We start from the raw sequence: 22,796 nt of genomic DNA, 5'->3' as shown, positions 1-22,796 counted from the left end.
TACCTCTAATTATCAAGGGTCACCACAGTGGTATGAACCACCAACTTATCCAGCACAAGTTTTACGCAGCAGATGCCCTTCCAGCTGCAACTCATCTCTGGGAAACACAGATACACTCTTGCATTTACACTCATACACTACGGCCAATTTAGCTTATTCAATTCACCTATACCGCATGTCTTTGGACTGTGGGAAAACTGGAGCAACCGTCAATTACAACATTTATTAAAAAATATATATTTAGTAATCTTGAAATAGTAAAAAATAAAAATAAATATATAGGTTTTGTGAAGCTGCAGCTTTAATCGGAAAATGTATAATTCTAAAACCTAGACCTATCTGTATTGCAAGTTTAATAACATTTTCTACTATCATATATATTTAAATAATAAATAAATAAAATAAATTGTGATAATTGCAATTATGTATCTTTAGTAACTTGTTTTTTTTTATTACTTAGGCTTTATTTTCTAAATTTAAAACTAAATTCTAAAATTCAAATTGTGCCGTGGATTAAAAACATATGCATTTGTAAATAAGTGACTATATGTGATTTTGTTTATTTACATTGATTATTTATCCATTTATTTAAAAAAAGGTTCAGTGAATTATTCGTTAATATGTATTATTCATACTATTAATAACTAATCGTTGTACTAATATTGACCTTCATTTTGTAAATTTAATACATAAAAAAAGAAACGTTTTGGATTATGGATTAAAGAAATTACATTTTAAAACATATTTTAATTGTAATTGTGTTATTAGATGTGATTTTCCACATTTCCAGAAAATTATTCGTTAATCTTTTAATGACTTTTATTTTGTAAAACGGGTCTCTTTCGCATCCCGGTTTCCACTTTTGCAGTGTTCCAAACATCGACACACTGTATTGATAAGTACTAATGATGTCCACTATGTAGGGTAGATCTAAACTCAAAAGTGAGTCCTTGTAATGAACGCTCCCCTTCTCAATCTCAGTCGAAGAGAGCAGGGTGTAGGGATGATCACTACTGAACACAACACGACCCTCATCACGTGAATAGTGACGTTGCTGAGCTATAAAACCGGGGGCTGCCTGTTCTTCATCCTCTTTCGCTCTTCAACTCGTGGTGGCTTGGGTTTGTCCTGACCCAAAGGAGAATTAATCGCTATTAAAGCATGTTTACACTAAATCTAAAACAAAAATCTGATTGCTATTCGTCTAGACCGCCATGATAACCGTAAGTTTGACTATTAAGCGTGTTTTTAGTCGGAGCTAACTTGAATAATGGCGGTCTGTGTGCGAGGTGTAACGTCTTTTCTTTCTGCAGGCTCGAGTTCATCATGTGAGGCCACCATGAGTGCCTTCATGCACACTGTTGAGCTGTTTTCACCGGAATGGTAGGTATTACGATTGTTTTTGCCAATATTTAAAGATATTTACAGTATTTTAATTGGGTTTGTCTTGTTTTTTTGTCCAAATATCTAAAAGTTACTAAAACAAAAAGCGATTTCTACTTGTGAAAAAAAGGTTTTGTTTCCAGAATTAAGCTGAAACTGTATTTTTTCCCGCCCAAAAAGTAAATCGAAGTTATTTTTTTTTATATTCACACCGTTGTTCATTTTAACTGTATCCATGTTTGTCACGCTACTTTGACTATTCGGTGTAAAATTCAATGTAAGAGTGATTTGTAAAGCAACTATCTTATTTAATTGACTGACCGATGTACTTTCATAGTCATTAATATCTGCTAATGTGATTTTTCCCAATTTAGAATTAACAAATAGTACTTTTCTGAACTTATACTTAAGGATTAAAGCCCGAATGTGCCAATGTTAAGACAACTTACCTCAGTTTTTTTTCCCCGCGTTAAAACAAGGTAATTGATCTGCACGTGGCGCAAGTGAAAGTTTTCTTAAAAAAACAATGTTTACTTAAAACACTAGCTTAGTGTAGCTTTTACTTAAAACTAACTTATTTAGCTTTTAAAAAGTTTTCAGAAACTCCAAATTAACTTTCTTCAGTCTGGAACAGTGGTTCTCAAAATGGGTGTCGCTTGATTTCCAAAAGTCTTATGTTTTATTAAACTATTATAATTATTTCATCCATAACCGCGAGAATATAAAAAGGTTTTTAACTTTTTTATATATTTTCAACGTAGACTAACCATGTTCCGTACACTTTTCGCTATTCAGCGCACTCAAACGACCACTTCTCCGTCATTGAAAGCCAGATAAGCATGCTTGTGTGTTCATTCTCTGGGGGAATACCTATTGCACAATCCAAATCTTGATTGATGTCTTTTGGACCAGTAGTTTTTGAGAAAAGATGGGATAAGTACCGCCTTCGCATGTGTACGGAAGATGATAGGTATTAACGGTGTTCCGTACAGGGCGCATAACTTTAATTTACTGGCAAAAATGGGCATTGTTTGAAGTCTTATTAAAATCCTTTGTCAGAATATACTATTATTGTGTTTAACTTGAAGTTAATGATGTATTAAATAACTCCTTTTATCAAAGTTTTAAATGAAATAGCTTCAAAATCATTTGCTTTTTATATCATGTTTATTTTATTACAGCATGACAATTTAAAATATAAAAATATTAAATTCATGCACATTTGAAGCTAACTTGACTGACCTTTTATTCATTACTGCAAAAGGAGGATCCAAACAGCGTTTGCAGCCTGTCTCTCAGGCGGAGAGTTGCGACATGCGTAATTTACCCACAATTGATGTTTAAACATCCCCATTTCAAAGCATTTATTTAACAAAAGATGATTTATTTAACAATTTGTGATAACATAATATTCACTTCATAAAGACTGTAATCCCGTGTGATGCATAAATTAAATGCAAAAGCATATTGTCGGGGCTTTAAATGTCTCTCCTCCCAGGCGACACTCGCACTTTAAGCTTGCCCACTTTCTGTTTTCAAGCGCATTAGGTGGACGTAGCAAACTTACTCGGCAACATATAGTAGGAATGTCTCTGTTGTGGTTGGGGCTGAAAGAGTGAGAATTAAAGATTACACAGATTTATAGCTTGCCTACGATCCATAAGTATTTATTCAGAGATTAATGTTAAAAGGTCATCTGTACGGAACATCGTTGTGTACGAAATATGGTTAGTCTACGTTATCTATTTAATTGACTGACCGATGTACTTTCATAGTCATTAATATCTGCTAATGTGTTTTTTTTTTTTTTTCCCCCAATTTAGAATTAACAAATAATACTTTTCTGAACTTATACTTAAGGATTAAAGCCCGAATGTGAAAGTTAAGACAACTTACCTCAGTTTTTTCCCGCGTTAAAACAAGGTAATTGATCTGCACGTGGCGCAAGTGAAAGTTTTCTTAAAAAACAATGTTTACTTAAAACACTAGCTTAGTGTAGCTTTTACTTAAAACTAACTTGTATAGCTTTTAAAAAGTTTTCAGAAACTCCAAATTAACTTTCTTCAGTCTAACGTTAGAACAGTGGTTCTCAAAATGGGTGTCGCTTGATTTCCCAAAATCTTATGTTTTATTAAACTATTATAATTATTTTATCCGTAACCGCCAGAATATAAAAAGGTTTTTAACTTTTTTTATATATTTATTATACGTTTAATATTTAATAGTTGCATTTAAAAAATGCAAATAAAGTCATCAGCCTTTAATTTTTTTTTTCCATTGGATTGCAACCTCCAAGGATATCCTAGATTAACATCACAGCAGTACAATGTTTACCTTTTACACCTTTTATGGGTCTCGCATGCATTAAAAATAAAGGCCAAGACTGAACAAGGAGGACCATCTCCAAGTAGCTCCGTCTCTGAAATTTAACCAAGACTTGTCTTGTGCTATAAATATTTTGTTTTTCTTTTTCATTAAGTCAGATTAATATTAATAACTTGTTTTTTAAATATATTAAGTAAACAGAGTGATTATAAAAAAAAGACTTGCACTTTTGCTGACAATAAGCTTGTTTACATTGTTCCTATTGGTTGTGTGTGTGTGCACCATAGTGTGCAATGTGTATGCTTCTAATCACTTCCGAGCATAGAGGGGGTCTGAGTCACTGGTGTTTTAGGTGTCACGGGTTGAAAAGTTTGAGAGCTCCTGGTCTAGGAAGTGCTGCTTTTAATAATTTTGATATTTGGACCACAAACAAGACACTAAACACTTATTCAGTGTAAATCTGCTTGTACATTTATCCGAGTGTGTTCTGTGATGAAAACGCTATATAGGAAGTGCCGTCTGATGCGATAACTGACGATGGCAAAGCAAAATCTTTCTGAGACGCACTAATTATACAGATATCAGGCACACAATTCGTTTTAAAAACACATTCTGACCAGTCACCTTCTTTTTACAGGTGATCATCTGCATGTGAACAGATCCAAAGTCCTGAGGGTCGAAACCGCACAGGTGAGCTTGTGTTGCTGGAGAATAGCATGATCTCGGTTGCTCCCTCAAAGTACAAATTAAGCAAGCGTGTGGTTGTTTGGTGCTGTTTGTGTATGTGTAAATGAGAGACCGTGTGGTGCTGTGTGTCCCTGTGGTGCTGTGTGTCCCTGTGGTGCTGTGTGTCCCTGTGGTGCTGTGTGTCCCTGTGGTGCTGTGTGTCCCTGTGGTGCTGTGTGTCCCTGTGGTGCTGTGTGTCCCTGTGGTGCTGTGTGTCCCTGTGGTGCTGTGTGTCCCTGTGGTGCTGTGTGTCCCTGTGGTGCTGTGTGTCCCTGTGGTGCTGTGTGTCCCTGTGTGTTTATACAGACAGCTTGTTAAAGCCCCCCCAAAATAATAAAATCAAACATTGCGATTTTTATTCTGTGACATGCGTTGCGATATGAAAACAATTTCACTAGACTTGAATATCTGTTTTTGTAAAATGTATTTTAGATTTAGTACGAGTATACGTTCAATAAAGATACAAAAAAAAAAACCTGCTTTTATTTCCTTTTAGTCTTAATACCATTCAGGCATATAGTAATTGAATCAAATACTGCGTGGTCTTCACTCTATTCACCTTAATCTTCGCCGACGAGCAGGCGCTGCCATTTGAATCTTTTTGGCTGGAGACTTCCGGTCTCATTCACTTCCATTCATTTTTAGACATTAAAAACTGCTCGTTTCGCTGTTTGTTGCAAACTGATATTTCCTTATTATAATATCCTACTTGGTCTCTATAGTCATGCAAACATTTGTTTGTAGAGCAAGTAGTTTGACCGTTTTCTGCCGTTTATTATTCCGATTCAGTCGCCTATGGGAGAAATGACTAGGAAGTTCAAAGACAATCGCGAAAACGGCCACACTTCCGCATTTTAGAATAAGGTCAATAAACAGTTTGATGAAATTAATCATTGTTAAAGTTACAAACGATTCAATTTCTGCTTTGAATGCTTGTAAAATCCTCAGTCACATGCATCAAAATGGCAATATTATGTATTTTAATCCAGATTCGACATTGCAGTTCTTGCAACGTGACTAGTGAATGCTCACTGTGCGATATTAATGTGGAAACAATATATTGTTCAGCCGTAACTTGCAGTAAACGCATTCTACTGGACTGTTTTGCTTTTAATGACTGCAGAAGGCTTATTTTTATTTATTTTTTTAATGAAATGAACTGCTTTCAAGGACATTTCTAGTGAAGTATGAATGGGAAAGATCTTAGAATTTATCATGAATTAACACAATCCTATTCGTAGCAAGAACATTTCAACATTAATGAATGGCAAGAATATTTAATCTACATAATCTTTTTTTTTTTTTTTTTTTTTTGCCCACTGAGGAAAAATGTATTTCCACTTTGAGTGCCTTGGACTGATTTTTGCCTTATTTTGTTCAATCCTTTACACGAAGAGCACAGACAAATTGTTTAAGCTACCCATGATCACTTTTGTTTGGGTTTTAAAACTGAATAAAATCAATATGACAAAATGCAAAGTAGAAATCTGGAAGTTACAAATCAAGCTCCATGTGTGCAACATTTGTTTGATTGCAGAGGCATCATTTTTCACGTTTTTGCATTACACGCTCCGTGTGCGGGATGTGAAGCTGTGTGTTCTGTGATGAAAACGCTATATAGGAAGTGCCGTCTGATGCGATAACTGACGATGGCAAAGCAAAATCTTTCTGAGACGCACAGATCAAGCAAATATAAAGTGCATGACAGACTTTAGACCTCTGTTCTGACCAATCACATGCTCCTTCTCTCTAAAGGTGATCATCAGTTTGGATGCGCTCCAATGCAGAAGCCCTGAGGGTCCAGACTGCTTGGGTGTGTTCGTTGCTGGAGAAAATATGTGGGACGCCTTTAAAATGGTAATTTGAAATATATTTTTATAAAATAAATATTTATTTGGTGCACTTAGGGTGCTTTCACACCTACACTTGTTTCGGAACGTGTCTCGTTTGCCCAGTTAGCGCGGTTTGTTTGGCATATGTGAACGGGGCAATCGCGCTCTGTTCCGCGCCAAAGTAATCGCTCAGATCGCTTGAATGAGGTGGTCTCGGCTCGATTGAAACGAACCCTGGAGCGGTTCGATTGCAGTGAGAAAGTGATCCGATCCAAGCACGGTTATATCACAGTGTTTTATGGATATGTAATAGGCTTACGGCTATATGAAGAGACAATTATGATTAGGGTGGGAAGTTTCGCGAGTCTCCGGATGCCCGCAAACGAGTGATCTCCCGGTAATCTCGCGTCTCCCTCCCTACCGTGTCTCTCCTCAGACGCGTCGCACGCCCGGCGCGCGCACCCTGTCAATCACCACCAAACCACCACCTCTCCTGACAGCTGAGCGGGACGCTGCTAAAACTCTGACACTCTGACCAATTTAAGGAGTTTACTCGCACGTGACTTGTTTTAGCTCTTTTGGTCCAATTAGAAACTTTGCAGTGTGAAAGCGAACCGCTCCAAGAGCAAAGAGCAACAATGTAACAATTTTAATCTCTGTTTCGGAACAACTGAATCGATTCACTGGTGTGAAAGCACCCTAAAGCAACCATGACTAGTTTGGTGCCAGTAAAATCAAATTTATGGATTTTTGTTTAACCTTTTACATTTTCTAAAGGTGCTGTTTACCATTAGAAAATACACCCTTTACTATAGTGCGTAACGAGTGTTGCCCTTTGACTAAACCCTGATGAAATACTGCACCGTGAGGGTAGTTTCAAATCCAGCTCCAGCGTAACACCCCCAGTGTGCTGCATATAAAGCAGTGTGTGTGTGTGTGTGTGTGTGTGTTCTTTAATTACACTAAGCGACGTGCCATCTGATGCAGTGGCAAAATCATTCTGAGACACGAGGATTATACAAATATCGGGTCTGAATGTGTTTTTAAAGCACTGAATCTGATTATCTGCTATTTTCTCCACAGGTGAACACCCACATTCTGAAGCCACTGGGAATCTGCTTCTGTAACTGGTTCTGAAAGAGCTGACGTCTTCTGCTGGACTTGAACATTCAGATGTGCGTATATTTCACATGGAAAGGTTTCTTAAAGGGGTGTAATGTCAATGCTTGAGTCTTGTTCATTTTTAAGGGGACGGTTCACTTATTATTAGTAGCACTTTTTATTTGTTTACTAGTTCCAAAGCTAAGTCTTGTTGAATAAGTCTATCAGAGCACTGTAAACAGCACCCATTGACTTCAATTAGAACAAAAGTAAATGAATGTAATGGAAATCCATGGCTACCCACCCCCCCAATGTTGCTCAAGATATTTGTTCACCAGTGAAACCCTTTACAACCGCTTAAGTTTTTAATCTTAAATGGCTGTAAGGTCAAAGCTCGAGTCAATTTATTTAATACTAATTTGTATTGTCCTCTTACACTCCGCACAACAGTACATAGCTGTTATGGAACCGCAATCACGATGACTCGCAGCAACACCGCTGTACAATTCTTTATTTTCTTTTAACAACTCCATTTGTCCCAAACCTGTTTGAGTTTCTTCTGAACATTAATGAAGCTATTTTTAACGGAGCTGTTAAAACACTCATTGATTTCAATCACTTTCCCTCCTTTACTATTGATTTTAATGGCAGATTCTTCAGAATATCTTGTTTCGTTTTAGAAACTCTGTTTGCTATCACTTGGGCGTGAGTGAATTGGATCCATTTTCATTTTAGGTGAACTGTCCCTTTAAGTGTTAAGTGAGCATTCTGACCCTAGGTCAGTGTTTTTGCACCCTTTCTGTTGACTAAAGCCTGTGATGATAGAAGTTATCCCTGTCTGAAAACTGTGTGGACTTCTGGTAACCTGAGGCTTGCCTAATGTTTACCTGTAGGACACTGTTTTAGTTTTGGTCACTAAGCTTTGCCTTCCACTTTTTTTTTTTTTCCCCAGGAATGTGCTGTGATTTAATATTGGAGCTGCTCGACAGTGGATCGCTGCTTTCAGCAGGGATGTATTGCACCGAACAGAACTGAAATTTGCCAACTTTCACTGAATGGAATCAGTTTTAATTGAACTAGAGCTACACCAGCATTATACACCGCTCTCCTGCCTGACTGATATGCTGGAACACTCCGTCTGAAATGCTGTTATGGATATGGCTGTCTGATGCTGGAGTAAAGTATATTGTGATATGCTTTGCTAAACTGAGTATTTTTCAATAAATGCAGCTTCATTAAATGACTTGAATGGCTTTTCGTTTCCCTTTGGAAATCTTTATTTTAGGTTTTTTTTTTTTTTTTTTTTTTTTTTTTTTTTTTTTTTTGCTTGACAAATCAAATAATCCTAGGAAAATACAAAATGGCAAAGAAGCAAATTGGATTTTTTTTTTTTTTTTTTTTTTTTTTTCCTCTCGAAGTCTTTATGTATTCAGACACCACTTTCAATAATTGAGTTTAAAATGACTTCAGCATTTGAAGTAGGTCAAATTTATTTTGTTTTGAAAATTAAGACCACTGTAAAAGGTTTGATCAGTCAAATGTTGACTACTGTAGTCTAAAATAAGGTTTCAAGCCCAGTTTAAGACAAATTTCAGACTTTCTGAAGTGGTCCTGTTGGTGCCACTAAAAATACTGCCTCAAAATGAAAGGTATTGCTTGGCCATGTGTTTAATGTCTAAAGCAAACAAGTTGTAAACTTAGGTTCTTTTCTGTCTCCTAGCAATGTTTCAAGTTTTTAAACTCTTATTTTACTAGTGATGGTGTAATGAAGCTTTCTGAACCAGTGAACCTTTCCAAGTGGTGCTCGCTGCAGAGCCATTTGAGGAGAGCTGAGCTCCAGAGAGGGGGAGCTTAAGCTTGAGCTCCACTTTCGACTCTTGTTTAAGGAAAAAGGTTCTTTTCTCTGCTTTCCAAATCGGAGCTCTGAGGACCTCTGCTGGTTGCAAAGTGTATGCATTGTTGCAAAAATTTCAATGGTTCACAACTGAACTAGTGTAGTAATATTAGTGCTGAGCAAAACTAGGCTTCATGATACAAACAGGTGAAGCACATGTATGTTTTGAAATCCATCTCAAGTCAATATGTATTGCTCTAAAATTCTTTCATCAAAGAAAAAAAAAAAAAGCAGTTCAGTTGGGTTGTAAAATAGAGGTTACAATGATATTGTGAAGTGGCGAGTTCCTGACTAGCATGCAGCAGTAATGGGTTTGAATCCAGGCTGATGCAGCTATAGACATTAGTTTTTAAATGCTGTGTTTTTGTAACGCGTTTTAACACTGATCTGACATCCAAATGAACACAGATTTAAAGATTTTGGTCATGAGAAAAATGTACAGTATTAAAATACAGTCGCAGTATTTATACGAATTGGGCTTCAATTTCGGGCTGTTTGCAACACATTTAGCACATGCACGGTCCACTATTCCACATGAGATGGAGGGTTCTTTTCCGACCCTGGCTCAAAATGCTTCAGAAATGACAGATGCTTGAAATTGCCTTAGTCATGTGACCTGAGTGTTTCAGATCATGCTTCTGTGCAGTTTCGAAACACTTGTGCTTCGAGGGCTAGACACGGTCAATGTCAGTTTCACGTCAACCGTTGCTAGCTGTGACAGAAAGTGTTAGAAATAAAGCAGAGTGGGGGATAAACGACAAACCTGTTTTAGTATGTTTATTATAAAAGAAATGTAGAAAAATGTTCTCAGTGTGTGTCATGTGTTGGAGTTGTAGGATGTTTTCTTCAGCGTTTCCAGGAAATACTGCTCCTCCTGCAGGAAGTCTCTGTCCTGTCAACAGTAAAGAAGTTGGTCGATTTAAAAATTCACCTGTTTTTATTGCACATTTTGGATTATTGAGTCTAAAATGCTTGATGAAAATGCCTGGATGCGCATAAATGCACAGAGTAGGATAAGCAATTTATCTGATCAAAAAAACGCACATAAACCATGACGTAAACGCATTTAGTGAATAAATTCCAAGACGTGCTTCAATAAAGTCATTTGATTATAAAACTAAAGTTTGCAGCAGATGATTTCAGCACATTGTAGTTAATACAATGTGTATATTGTATATTACTCCCTCCAGTACTCCAGAAGTCTTGAGCACGTCTGCATCCCTAAAGAGTGTCTCACGTCCACTAGTATAAGTACAGAGCTGTGTTTTTAATCAAAGGCAACTCTTCAGTGCATTTTGTCAGTAAAACTGGTTCTGTATTTAGTAGTAACCTCCGTTAAGTTGGCACTATGTAAGAAGAAATAATCACTAAAACTGTTCATTATTGTCTTGCGTTTGCCGTGAAAAACATTAAACTAGCACAAGAGTTATTTTAAATATGTTTAAAATAATAATTAGTTTGATTGTGTAAAGTCAATCTTAAAACAAATGCCGTTTGTACTTTTAAACGATGTTATCAGGAGCTGTGATGCCCATTACTACGTTTGCATGGACATCAGTACTCATTTGTTATCTAATATATCTGTTGACTCGGAGCACTTGCATTAAACTGATAGAGAAGCTAAGAGAAGTGTTTAATAACAGCGGGCACAGAAGACACACAGCAGCTTCACTTAGTATCGACTGAGTGACAGAGTGAGAGCGAGGTAGAGGGGGAGGAGCTACACAGAACAATACAGATCCCATATACACACTGTCATAAGAATCAATGCACTACAATATCCGTATCTAATTATTTTCCTTAATCTGAATTAGACAATAACATTATTAAAGGCTCGTACACACCGGGATGCTTTTCGTTTGCGTTTATGGTCAAGGTTTTGCCGGATTCAAACCCAAGCAAATTTTCACTGGCGTCAAACCAAGTGTGCCGCAAGCCTGCGTTTGAGTGAAGGTCTCGGCCGTTAGATCGCCCCCTGGGGGCTGGCTGCAGTACAAGTCATAAAGCCCACCTTCTCCGTGTTAATAAAGGAGACTTGAGCCCAAATAAAAAAAAATTATTACACTTGCAATAAAATGTCCCGAAATATGGTTCTGGTCGATTAAGGCACTGGTTATTGTGCTGAAATAGGTGCAGATCTTCATTTTTGTAAACAGTTTGTTTTTAGCAGTAATTTAATGCTGGGCGTGTCATCGTGATTGACAGCTGTGATTGACAGTTTCTCAAAGCAGCGCGTCTGAGCTTCGGCAGGAGACTGAAGTAGACTGAAGTGTTATTATTCGATTTCTGTGTTATTTTACCATGACAAAATGAGTTCAGCAGTAAACTACAGTTTCTGACATACATGATCCTGGTGGAACACTGTTTATTCGCTAAGTTCAGGGCTTTTATCGGGCTTTATTAGTTTGCTGATACTCGCCTAGCCACCCAGATAGCAAAACACAGTTCCGGCTAGATTCTCGCCTGCCGGAGACTTATCCCTGATAGACTGACTTATAGACTGACTACCTCTGCTGGACCTACTCCGGATGCCTGGACTCACTACCCGATTCCAGCCCGAGTCAATCGAGCCAGATGCGGCGGCCGAGCGAGCCGGCACTGCCGCATACGAGCTGGAATCAGCCCGCGACGCCGCGAGTAGGTTATGTGTGCTGCGGCCCGGAGCTGGCGCGATTAAATATATAAAACCTTCATATTTGTTAACGTTATTACATCCATTTGTGTTGATATGACAGCAAACGCATGCTGAGAAGTTCGGGGGGCGTAGTTGATTTTACATAAAGCGTTTGATTGGAAGCTCGACTCTGCTCATTTTCGCGGCTCCTCCTCTGGCTCCATCAGACAGTCCTTCTGCGCATGTCTGGCTCCAATTTCAGCAGTCTTTTGCGACAGTTTGTGCCCGTCAAGCAGGCGTTTTGCCCTCAAGGCGTTCAATGGGAAAAAGGGCTGTCGCGTCGTCCATATTTTTTACAGTCATTGCGTCAAACAGAAGAGCATGCAAAATCCCTCCTTGATGTTAGATGGCGCTACACAACTTCAAGCTTCTGACACTCGCTTGTAACACAGAAGAAGACAAAGTTGACATGCTTGTTGTTAAAGTTACTGGTGACTCAAGCAAGCATGAAGGGTTCAAGTAGCAGCTCTAGCGATGAAGAAATGGCTAATGTTCACCAGAGCAATAAGCAGCTCAATGTTCATATCGCCTCTGGACATCTTCAACTTGCGCTCGCATTGACGTTTTGCGCTTGAGCACCTCCAAGTGCTGTTTACTGTAACTTCAGCAGCTCCGTGCACGTAGACAAAAGTGGCAATCAGATTGGTGGAGAATGTGCGTCAAATAAAAAAACGTGAGGCGTTTCTTTAAAAATAACGCTTTAATGCCAGCCATTTTGCGCGTTGGTGTGCACGATCACATTGACGCCCTTTATTATAGTCACGAGGCGTTAAACGTCAACAGAAAACATGAGCAAAAAGCATCTCGGTGTGCACAGGCCATAAGGTTTTTTTGATTGTTCTTTTTTTACGTGTCATAGCACATAACTCAATAAACGTAATTGCATCCCCATTCGACGCTAGTTTCCTTTGGCGTTTTAAGCAACAATAGTTTGTGTTGGTTATGATGGCACTGTATGTGATTTTGGGCATTTCGTTTGAGACCATTTTAACTGCTTCTAATTTCATGACGGAAACACATTTAGTGGATAAATTCCATGACATGCTTTAATAAAGTCAGTTTATAATAAGATAAAAGTTTGCAGCAGATGTTTCCTGCACATTGTAAAAGATCTGAAAAGTATTGTTGATTTCCAAAACCTCTCAGCCGTCAGTCCTTCATCACAGTGCTTCAGTGTTATTATTCTTTTAAGTGTGCTTTCACACCTAGACTTTTGTTTCGGAAACTGCTTGTTTGCCCAGTTAGCGCTGTTCATTTGGCATGTGTGAAACCACCAGTCGTGCTCGGATGCGCGCCAAAACAATCGCTCTGAGATTGCCTGAATGAGGTGGTCTCAGCTTGATCGAAACAAACTCTGGAGCGAATCAATTGTAGTGAGAAAGCGATACGATCCCGGCTATATCACAGTGTTAACCTAATATTATTCCCCCTAAAACTGTCTTGAGCATCTGTCAGCACTCCCAAAGAACGTCTCGCGTCTCCAAAAGCAGCAAAAATACAAACCTTTTATTTGAAAACAGCATTATTTACCTCTAGAGAACAGTTCATAATAATAATCCCTCATGGTCTTAAACGTTAGTTCTGAAATGCTGGATTCTCATTGGTCAGTTTTCCAGTCACATGCCTCAATTGTATTGTAACTCTCCAGTCCTCAAGTCAAGCTGCGGTCACAACCAACGCAATCTCACGGCAATTCGTAACTTTTTGATTTCTAATTCGTATGAATTGGTACAATCTAATTTGTACAGTTTTGTACGATTTGCTCATAACCCAGTGTTGGTTGGGTTTAGGGGTGGTGTTGGGTGCCACGCCCCCATTTTATAATCGCACAATTTCGTACGACTGAATGTGTATGAATTAGCCACTAAACTGACAAAACGAAAAATACGTTTTCTCGTGAGATCAGGCTGGTCACACGGCACTTTTATTCCCCATACTTCCATTCATACACACGCGAATGCGTCACACCGGAAACGCAAGCTCGTGCGTCAAGATTCGCAGATTGCTGCGTTGCAAAGTTCAAGCTTGTAGAACTCTGACCTGCGAAATGGCATTACATGACTGCATGAGACCAATCGAAGATCAAAACATGACCTATCTGGACAGGAGTTGAAAACATGGACCAATCACTCGCTTTTTTTAATGTCTAATCATCTTGTTTATTCCTGCCCCTTTTGCAGCGCTGTACAACAAATTTTTGCAAGCTCAAACTCTAATGTGACTGCGGCATTACTATGCAAATAAGGCATGCGACAGGAAAACCGTCCAATAAGAATCCAGCATTTCACGACTAACGTTTAAGACTACGAGGGATTATTATTATTAACTAAAGTGGGCGTGGCCACATTCTAAAATGATAGATGTTTATTTTTGTTCTCGTATAAATGTGTGCTAATAATCATGCCCTCCGGCAGATGGAGGAGCTGAACACACAGCAACACCAAAAGCTCGGGTCTTAAAGAGTCCAGAGGTAAAGGTATATGAGTCTGATCCAATTCCACCAGTAAATGGCAGTAATGCTCTGTTTAAGAAAGTGAACCACCAATAAAACAACAGCAGACTCCCTCCAGCCACTAGGGTGAGTGATGAGCCCTCATTAGTGTGCTGATAGTCATAGAAATACTGAAGGCGGCCATTTTGAATTGTGTGGTCAGTTTGCTGTGTTTGTTTGATGCTCATTCACACCTGCTCCAGTTCACCTTCAGGTGCATTTGGATCTGGATTACGTGCGTGATCACTGGATTCAACACGTTTGGATTGCTGACTTCATCTATGGAAAATGAGGTGGGGAGAGCTGTTTTTTTATATCTTTAATTTATTTGGGGTGTTTTTTGGATTGGATTTGATCATGAACTCTTGGCGTTTGCATGTATATGTTTAAATATTTGCTGTTTTAATTTCATTTATTATATACGCTGTGTTTTAGTGTGTTGACGTGATCGGATTAATGCTCTTACATTATTTGGAAATGTGAGAATTGTATTTTCTTATTGTTTATTGAGTTTTGTTGGAATATTTGTGGTGTTTTTGGCTATTTTTGTGTATTTCTGAAGTGCTTTAGTGTTTAGATGTGTATTACTCGACTGGTTTATGAGTGTTTGGCTGTACTCTTTGCATTTTATTACTTTTGTTTGGATTATTTCCTTAATTATTGTATATTATTAATATATAACAGCCTTCTTTCAGCTTACTCCTCGTGTCTGAACTGTGAAAATGTGGTGAGAGCTGTTTTTTAATACTTTAGTTTATTTGGGGTGTTTTTCTGGATGGAATTGTTTTATTTGGCTTTTTTCCCTGGATTTGATCATGAACTCTTGGCGTTTACATGTATTTGTTTGAATTATTTGCTGTTTTTATTTTATTTATTATATACACTGTGTTTTAGTGTGTTGACGTCATTGGATTAATGCTCTAACATTATTTGGAAATGTGAGATCTTCATTTTATTATTATTTATCAAGTTATTTAGCAATATTTGTGGTGTTTTGGGCAGTTTTTGTGTATTTCTGAAGTGCAGAACTGATTTACATGTTTAGATCTTTTTACTGGAGTTGTTTATTAGTTTTTGGCTGTGGATTTTATTCCTTTTGTTTGGATTATTCCCTCAATTATCATCTATTATTAATATAATACACCCTTCTTTCAGCTTAGTCCTCATGTCTGCACTGTGATATTGATTTTTAGCACTGGCTCTGCAATTAATGGGAAATATGGGGACCGTTTATTATTAATATTTATTGATTGATATTGGAATATTTGTGGTGTTTTGGGCTATTTTTGTGTATTTCTGAAGTGCTGAACCTATTTTGTATATTTAGATATTTTTCACTTAATGGATTTATGAGCTTTTGGCTCTTAATTATTGTATATTATTAATATAATGTACACTTCTTTCAGCTTATTCCTCATGTCTGAACTGTGATATTGATTTTTAGCATTGGTTAATTGGCTGTAGAATTAATGGAAAATATGGTGCACGTTTTTTATTCATTATTAATTAGTTTAATGCACATCATAGCAGTTTTGTGTTTCTGACATACAGTTTGCTAATCTAAATTACTTTTGTTTAGATTTTTCTCTTAAACGGTTCAGAGTCAGATACAGATTTATCTATTCAATAAATAAAATATTGCTATCAATTTTTACAACATTGATTTATTGATTTTTCACATTAATAAAATCTTTTGAGCTTATTTAAAATGTATGCTTGAATTCACATATGCCATGTTATGGATTTTAACACCAGTAACGCCTTCAGTCATCAATGAGAGATCAGTCATTCACTGCTTTTTTCCACTGAACTGTTATCTAATTTTGGTTATTCTCCAAATACGTCATACGTCTTGTGTATTTTCCACTGTGAGAGTGTGTGTGTGTGTGTGTGTGTGTGTACCTTCTCAGCAGTGTGTTTGATGATGGCGAGTCTGGCGTGCAGTTCAGTGGGCAGCGGGTTCAAAGCGGTACTCAGGTGTGTGCTGGTCAACACTGGAGACAGATCTGAAACACACACACGGCAAAAAAGAATCACAATATAATGTTTCATATCATTCAGAACTGATAATTACTGAATATTTTTTAGCAATCCATTTAGAAATAAACTCCAGTATAATTTGTATTTTTATTTTAACCACTTTATTTTGATTTACTAACATTTACTAAGGCAAATAGTTTTAGAAGTAAAAAAATAAACAAAAATATCTGGTCTCTTACGTCTTATAATAAAATGAACAGAAGTGCTAAAGAGACTCTTAAACTTGATAAATAAGATGTCACAAAGTGTGTGCAATGGAAAAGCGTAAACGCTGAACAATCAAAGCAAACTTTAAGCTAGATCAACATCTGGTAAGACGTCAATAATGATGATACAATAAACCTCAAACTCTGTAAACAAAACATTAATCAAATCGGAGCTTTCAAGTAAATCATTAATTAAATGCATACTACTACATTAAAGACAAGTTGGTTACCTCTCTGGTTTTGATTACATCAGTAATTCTCACATTTTAATAAAACTATATTGTTAAGTGTGACGTCACGTGAAGAGGCTTCCGGGTCCATCCGCTCCACCAAGCTGTATGTGGAGACTCAACAAATGGTGCAATAATAAACGTTTACAAAGCGCTGTAATACTTTCAAAAATCACGATTTTAATACATACAGTTGAAAACCAGAAGTTTACATACACTGTATAAAAGGCACATAACCATTAAAAAAAGTCATAAAACTCTTTTAGGTAAATCAGGATGATCACATTTGTTTCTGTTCTGCTTCATTGCAGAATAATGATATATATATATATTTAGAGAAATTGTTATAACTCTTCTTGAAAGTCAAGTTTACACACAATAAGATTATTCTGCCTCTGAAAAAGCTCAGATGATGATGTCAAGGTTTAGGAAGTTTCTGATTGGCTAATGGACAACATTTGAGTTAATTGTAGGCACAGCTGTAGAATAGTATTGAAGGGAAACCTCAAACACACTGCTTCCTTGTGTGACAACATGGAAAAATCAACAAGCCAGAATCAACAAAACAGCCAGATTACAATTAGCTAAATTACACTGGGACAAGACTAATGTTTGGAGACATGTCCTGTGGTCTGATGGAGCTAAGATTTGAATTGTTTGGCCAAAATGACCAGAGTTACATTTGGAGGACAAAGGGGAAAGCTTACAAGCCTAGGAACACCATCCCAACTGTGAAGTATGGGGGCGGCAGCATCATGTTGTGGGGCTGTTTTGCTGCAGGAGGGACTGGTCCACTTCACAGCATAGATGGCATCATGAAGAAAGAACATTATGTAGAAATATTGAAGCAACATCTCAAGACATCAGCCAGGAAATTACAACTTGGCCACAAATGGCTCTTCCAAACAGACCATGACCCTAAGCATACTGCCAAATTAGTTAACATGTGCTTTAAGGACAACAGAGTGAATGTTTTGGAGTGGCCATCACAAAGCCCTGATCTCAATCCTATAGAAAATTTGTGGGCAGAGTTGAAAAAGCTTGTGCCTACAAATCTGACTCAGTTACACCAATTCTGTCAGAAGGAATGGGCCAAAATTCCTTCACGATTGTGAGAAGCTTGTGGAAGGAGACCCAAAACATTTGACCAAAGCTATACAGTTTAAAAGCAAAGCTAAAAAATACAGTTGTGTACACTTTTGACTATCTAGAAATTAATAAAAAAATTCTTTAAAATAATTCCCTCATTATTCTGGCATTTAGCAAATTTAAATCATTTAGGTAATCCTAACGGACCTAAAACAGTAAACGTTTAGTGTGAATTACCATCAGACATTTTTAAACATGGTTATGTTCCTTTTTTTAGAGTGTATGTAAACTTCTGGTTTTAACTGTATATCCATGCCAAATATCTGATGGCCAGAAAGTAATAATTTTTTATGAATTGTTAAAATTTTGGTATTTGTGATGCCAAGTCCAGAGACTGTCGTGTACACCATGATTGTACATTAAATTTAATATGTGATATGACTTAAAAAGTGACCACAAATAAATATTTTCTCAATTCAAATGAGTAGCAGCTTGGACTCGGATGCAGTGTTTCGTAACGCTTCATACCCACCCTTTTTTTATTGTTATTGATAATAGTGTATGGTCAACAAATGCCGATAGCAATTTATCGCCCAGCTCTGAATGAACAGATCTGCACCTGTGATAAGCGGTTGAGTGGAGGCCAGAGGGCTGACGGGAAGAGTGTGTTTCAGTCGCTCCACGTCTCTGTGATGATCCGTCATCCTCAAGCGCTCCTGATGGAGTAACACAACAGCAAAGTCCCCTTAAGCCAAGTAATTTCACTCGACGGTCTAATTTAAACACCTCTCAGGCATTCTGTTTAAATGGGGAAACATTAAACTCTTCAAAACTGTTCACCAAGCGTACGATTAAAGGTGCAGTAGGTGATTGTCTTCAGAAGCATTTTTTGTTGTGCTGGTTGAAAGTCTCTTCACAGTCTTACAGTAATGATTACAGTAAATGATCTAAATGTGTTTATATGTACTTTTATATTTTGTGTAAGGCATAAAACTAAAAAATGTTAATCCAATTAAATAGAGTCGGACCTGCATTTTTTCAGCTAATGTGCATTCGAAAGGAACAAGATCACGACACCGACCTCATTTATGCCTATATTACACATTAATATCCTCTGAATAATGCCTCTTCAGATCGCGCTGGACTTCTGAGGTAACTTGTTCTTAATTGCAAATCCCCACCCAAAATGACCCTACAAACTTGTAAACAAAGAGGCTGCTATCTGTTTGGAAGGAGATTTGCAGTCAAGACCAAGTTGTGAATTCCTTCAGAAGTCCAGCGCGATCTGAAGAGGCATTATTCAGAGGATATTAATGTGTAGAATCGCCATAAATGAGGTCGGTGTCGTGATCTTGTTCCTTACGAATGCACATTAACTGAAAAAATGCAAATTTAGTTTGATTTCAAATCTCCTTCCAAAATGAAGGCAGCCTCTTCCTTTACAAGTTTGTAGGGCGTCCGAGTATTTGCTGCGTCATGTGATGTGCGTCTGACAGGATGGACCGCACCCAGTGTTCTTTTCATACAGATTACAAAACCAGAGAACATTAGTTTTCAAGTGTAGTTGGTTAATTTAAAGGTAGCAGTTTCAAGCTTTATGTGGATATATTTATCATGTCTGTGAAGCAAGTATTCGCTGAGATTCCAGTCTGTGTGTGTGTTGACCTCAGAGGATCATAATGAAGCTGCAGAAACCGTTGGAAACAAACGTCTGGCCCCTGGAGAATCCTCAGTCCATAGTGATCAATGATTGGCTCCTGTAGTAGAAGGCGGGGCTTTATTCGCCATATTGACTGTTATGCTTTTCGCCATTCAAATCTATACAAGTGACATGTCTTGTGTATTCTATAGACGACAACACTTGCCAACTACACATCTGCGTTATTCAGGGCCCATTCTGATTTGCAAAGTTAAAGCCCGTTTACACAAAGCACAACAAAGATAAATATAAATAGAATGATAAATATATTTGTGTCCACTAGGGGTTGAACGACTAGGTTTTTTTAAAGTCAACTTTTATGTTATTGAAGTTATTAAAGTCGCTGACAGTGTTGAGAAAAGTGATGCATTACAATACTGAGGTACTCCCCTAAAAAGTAACTTGTTGCATTATTTAGTTAGTATTACTTACTTTTTTATGATAAGTAATGCGTTAAGTTACTTTTGCTTTACTAAAAAAAACATAATCGCGATTATTTCGGTCATAATTGTAATCAACTGTAAATCGTTTTGAATAATCGCGAAGTCAAAATTATTTTATTAGAAGTATTTCCCTTATGATGCTTTGTTTTTCTTTGATATTAATTTGTCTATTAATGCTTCTGAAGCGGCAGATGCCATCATCCCACTCATTCGTGCTTTCCTGTTTGTGTGTTTTTTTTTTTTTTTTTTTTTTTTTGTGGGCGTAATCTGGTTGCGCAACTCCGGGCAGAACAAAAGTGTTCTGCATTTGCTCTAGGCAGGGGGAAATTAAATAGCACATTTCATATTGCAGCTTTGTGGGATTAGCTAATCGCAATGTTTCAAATAGCGATTCGATTTCGATTAATCGCACATCTCTAGTAACAATTATTTTTTTATATTATTATATTTTTTAGAATTGCAACTTTTTTTTTATAAGCCGGTTAAAGTAAAAAGTAACTCGCATTACATTTTTAAAAAGTAACTCAAATATTATGTCTTAATTAGTAATGCATTACGTGTTACTTAGAAAGGTCATTATATTATGTAACTCAACTTGTAGTGCGTTGCAAGTGACGTCATCAGTGAAACAAGACGCAAATGTTTTGCAACATGATGCAATTTGCTGTTTATTCGAAAGAAAAATATAGACATGTTGTTTGACACGTTGCAAAAGCTATGCAACATTGGACTAGTCGACTAGTCTGTCCAACCTAGTGTCCACACAGACAAACGATAATCATCTGTTTATTTTTAGTTGATGCTTTTAATTGCGCATTATCCCTTGTAACCAGCAGGTGTCCTTAGTGTGCTGCTAGCACATCTGAACAAAATATATTGAGCTTATGACGTGTAATCAGTCTAATCAAACAGTAAATTTAGCAACTGTAGTCATTTCCTCAGCATTTTCAAATGAGTCAACATTGTGAAACTTAAACTAGCACTGGATTCCTGCGCTACTTTTATTTTTACAGAAAGTTATGACTTTCATAACTTCCATGTACTGTCTTAGAATTATTTCCCATGGTATAACCAATTGTTTCCATGATAGTCATTAGCTGCGTCCCAAATGGCACACTATGCACTATGTACTTATGCACTTACACACTCAACAGGATAGTATATGTATGTAGAGGCGTCCCAAATGGCACACTAATGTTTTTTTACTAAGCGGAAATTCAAACCGTTTCTCTGATGACGTTTGACGGTTGCGAAAACAGTGAAATAAACGACCAAATTATCAAGTAATACCTGCCGTGAGTATTCGCCATCGGGAGGCGCTATAATCACTCTCGTAGGAGAATTTTGCTTTCATCATCCAAAATAAATAAAGTTATCCAACATGTGCGTCCGATAGCTCCGCCCCTTCCGCTACATAAGCAAACCTGCGGTTCGTTGAGTGCGTGAAGTGTCCATCAGTCCACACTTTATTTTAGCGGCTGAATGAGTGCATCTGTTGTGTTCACATGTAATTCAGTACTGTGACTTATGTTGAAAGAAGAAACTTCTATGTAACGGTTGGAAAACAGAAGTGAAGCGGGTAGTAAGTGAAGTAAAGCCGCGATTCCTGTCTCATCTGATTTATTACTGTAAGAATACCACAGCATCATCCGGGTAATTAAAGTGCACTTAATATTTTTAGAGTTTTCAGTGTGAACACACTACTTAGACTATTTATACTACAAAATGGCGTAGAATAGTGCATAAGTATGCGATTTGGAACAAAGCTAATATAATTTTAATAAACATTTAAAGCAGGGGTGGCCAACCCTGTTCCTGGAGAGCCACCTTCCTGCAGATTCCAGATGCTACCCATATCAAACACACCTGAACCAATTAATTAGGACCTGAACACCACGTGATAATTACAGGCAGGTGTGTTTGATATGGGTAGCAACTGAAATCTGCAGGAAGGTGGCTCTCCAGGAACAGGGTTGGCCACCCTTGGTTTAAAGGAAGGCTTGACATGAAGCAGTAATCTTCTCCACAGTCTCGTTTGTAACTTTAAATTGTGAAAGCTCTTTAATTTTTAACAGATTCTGTCTAGAATCAGAATTGGGTGTTTTTGTTTGACCTGTTGTCTGGTTTGTGTTTGTGATTCGCAGTGTTTGGCCTGTTGTGTGATTAGCAGTGTCTGTCTGACCTGCTGTAGGCTGTGCTCTTGCTGCCGCAGTCTCTCCATCTGTGCGTGTATGTTGCGCAGTCGTGTCTGGTGTTCGGCCTCCACCTGTCTGGCCTCTCTCAGCGCTCGCTCTCCCTCCTCGAAGCGCTCAGACGCCAGCTGAAGCGGGACACATCAAACAGAGTCCCCATGAGTCAATGAATAGCTAGAATATCATGGAACTTAAAAAGCTCTATTCCAGACATAGAATGTCAGGGAATGTTTACAGGGGTTATGCAGTGACACTGAAACACTGGACAATTTAGTGTTGGAGGTTTTAGGGTTATATGTGAGCAGCGTGGTGGCCAGTCTTCATTCCACGAGTTGTAGTTTAGCAGAGTAACAGCACAGTTTTGCTTAAAATATTGTAATGCACACTAGGATTTGGGTGACATATCGGAGTCGAAAGAGGTGTCCGTCTTGCTGGAGCATCTGTGACCAAGACGGCAAGTCTTTGCGATGC

The 22,796-nt window shown here is 37.7% G+C and overlaps 1 protein-coding gene, 2 long non-coding RNA genes and 3 other non-coding genes across 7 annotated transcripts in view; 4 read left to right on the top strand and 2 right to left on the bottom strand.

Annotated features, from left to right (window-relative positions):
- The first annotated feature begins 1,090 nt into the window (after positions 1-1,090).
- Positions 1,091-8,611, top strand: LOC100535890 (uncharacterized). 2 transcript variants are annotated; one of them, XR_015480284.1, is made up of 6 exons: positions 1,091-1,223; positions 1,314-1,383; positions 4,346-4,398; positions 6,190-6,291; positions 7,350-7,441; positions 8,320-8,611. It is a non-coding gene; the product is annotated as an uncharacterized LOC100535890 (long non-coding RNA). The 2 variants fall into 2 exon arrangements; XR_015480285.1 differs by having other exon boundaries at positions 6,190-6,342; positions 6,972-7,441.
- Positions 1,094-5,154, bottom strand: LOC147845469 (uncharacterized). Its single transcript, XR_015480344.1, has 2 exons — positions 3,593-5,154; positions 1,094-3,125 (listed from the first exon to the last, which is right to left on the bottom strand). It is a non-coding gene; the product is annotated as an uncharacterized LOC147845469 (long non-coding RNA).
- LOC137489789 (small nucleolar RNA SNORD49) lies at positions 4,194-4,270 on the top strand. The gene has a single exon (XR_015481565.1). It is a non-coding gene; the product is annotated as a small nucleolar RNA SNORD49 (small nucleolar RNA).
- Positions 6,032-6,108, top strand: LOC137489788 (small nucleolar RNA SNORD49). Its single transcript, XR_015481564.1, has one exon. It is a non-coding gene; the product is annotated as a small nucleolar RNA SNORD49 (small nucleolar RNA).
- On the top strand, positions 8,175-8,243 carry LOC137489787 (small nucleolar RNA R38). Its single transcript, XR_015481563.1, has one exon. It is a non-coding gene; the product is annotated as a small nucleolar RNA R38 (small nucleolar RNA).
- A 1,412-nt stretch (positions 8,612-10,023) lies between the features above and the next one.
- The window catches only part of fbf1 (Fas binding factor 1), a 48,463-nt gene continuing 35,690 nt past the window's right edge, over positions 10,024-22,796 (bottom strand). The window contains exons 27-30 of the mRNA XM_087243527.1: positions 22,316-22,453; positions 18,611-18,707; positions 16,329-16,432; positions 10,024-10,153 (exon numbers count right to left, since the gene is read on the bottom strand). Coding sequence (XP_087099653.1) covers positions 10,079-10,153; positions 16,329-16,432; positions 18,611-18,707; positions 22,316-22,453 — 414 coding nt within the window. The 3' untranslated portion in view covers positions 10,024-10,078. The remainder of the gene's footprint in view (positions 10,154-16,328; positions 16,433-18,610; positions 18,708-22,315; positions 22,454-22,796) is intronic.

This window comes from Danio rerio, chromosome 3 (genome assembly GCF_052040795.2).
Source record: "Danio rerio strain M-AB ecotype USA chromosome 3, GRCz13ab, whole genome shotgun sequence".
Lineage (NCBI taxonomy): Eukaryota > Metazoa > Chordata > Actinopteri > Cypriniformes > Danionidae > Danio > Danio rerio.
Note: the sequence above shows the minus strand (reverse complement) of the source record. Positions and strands in the feature narration are given on the sequence as shown.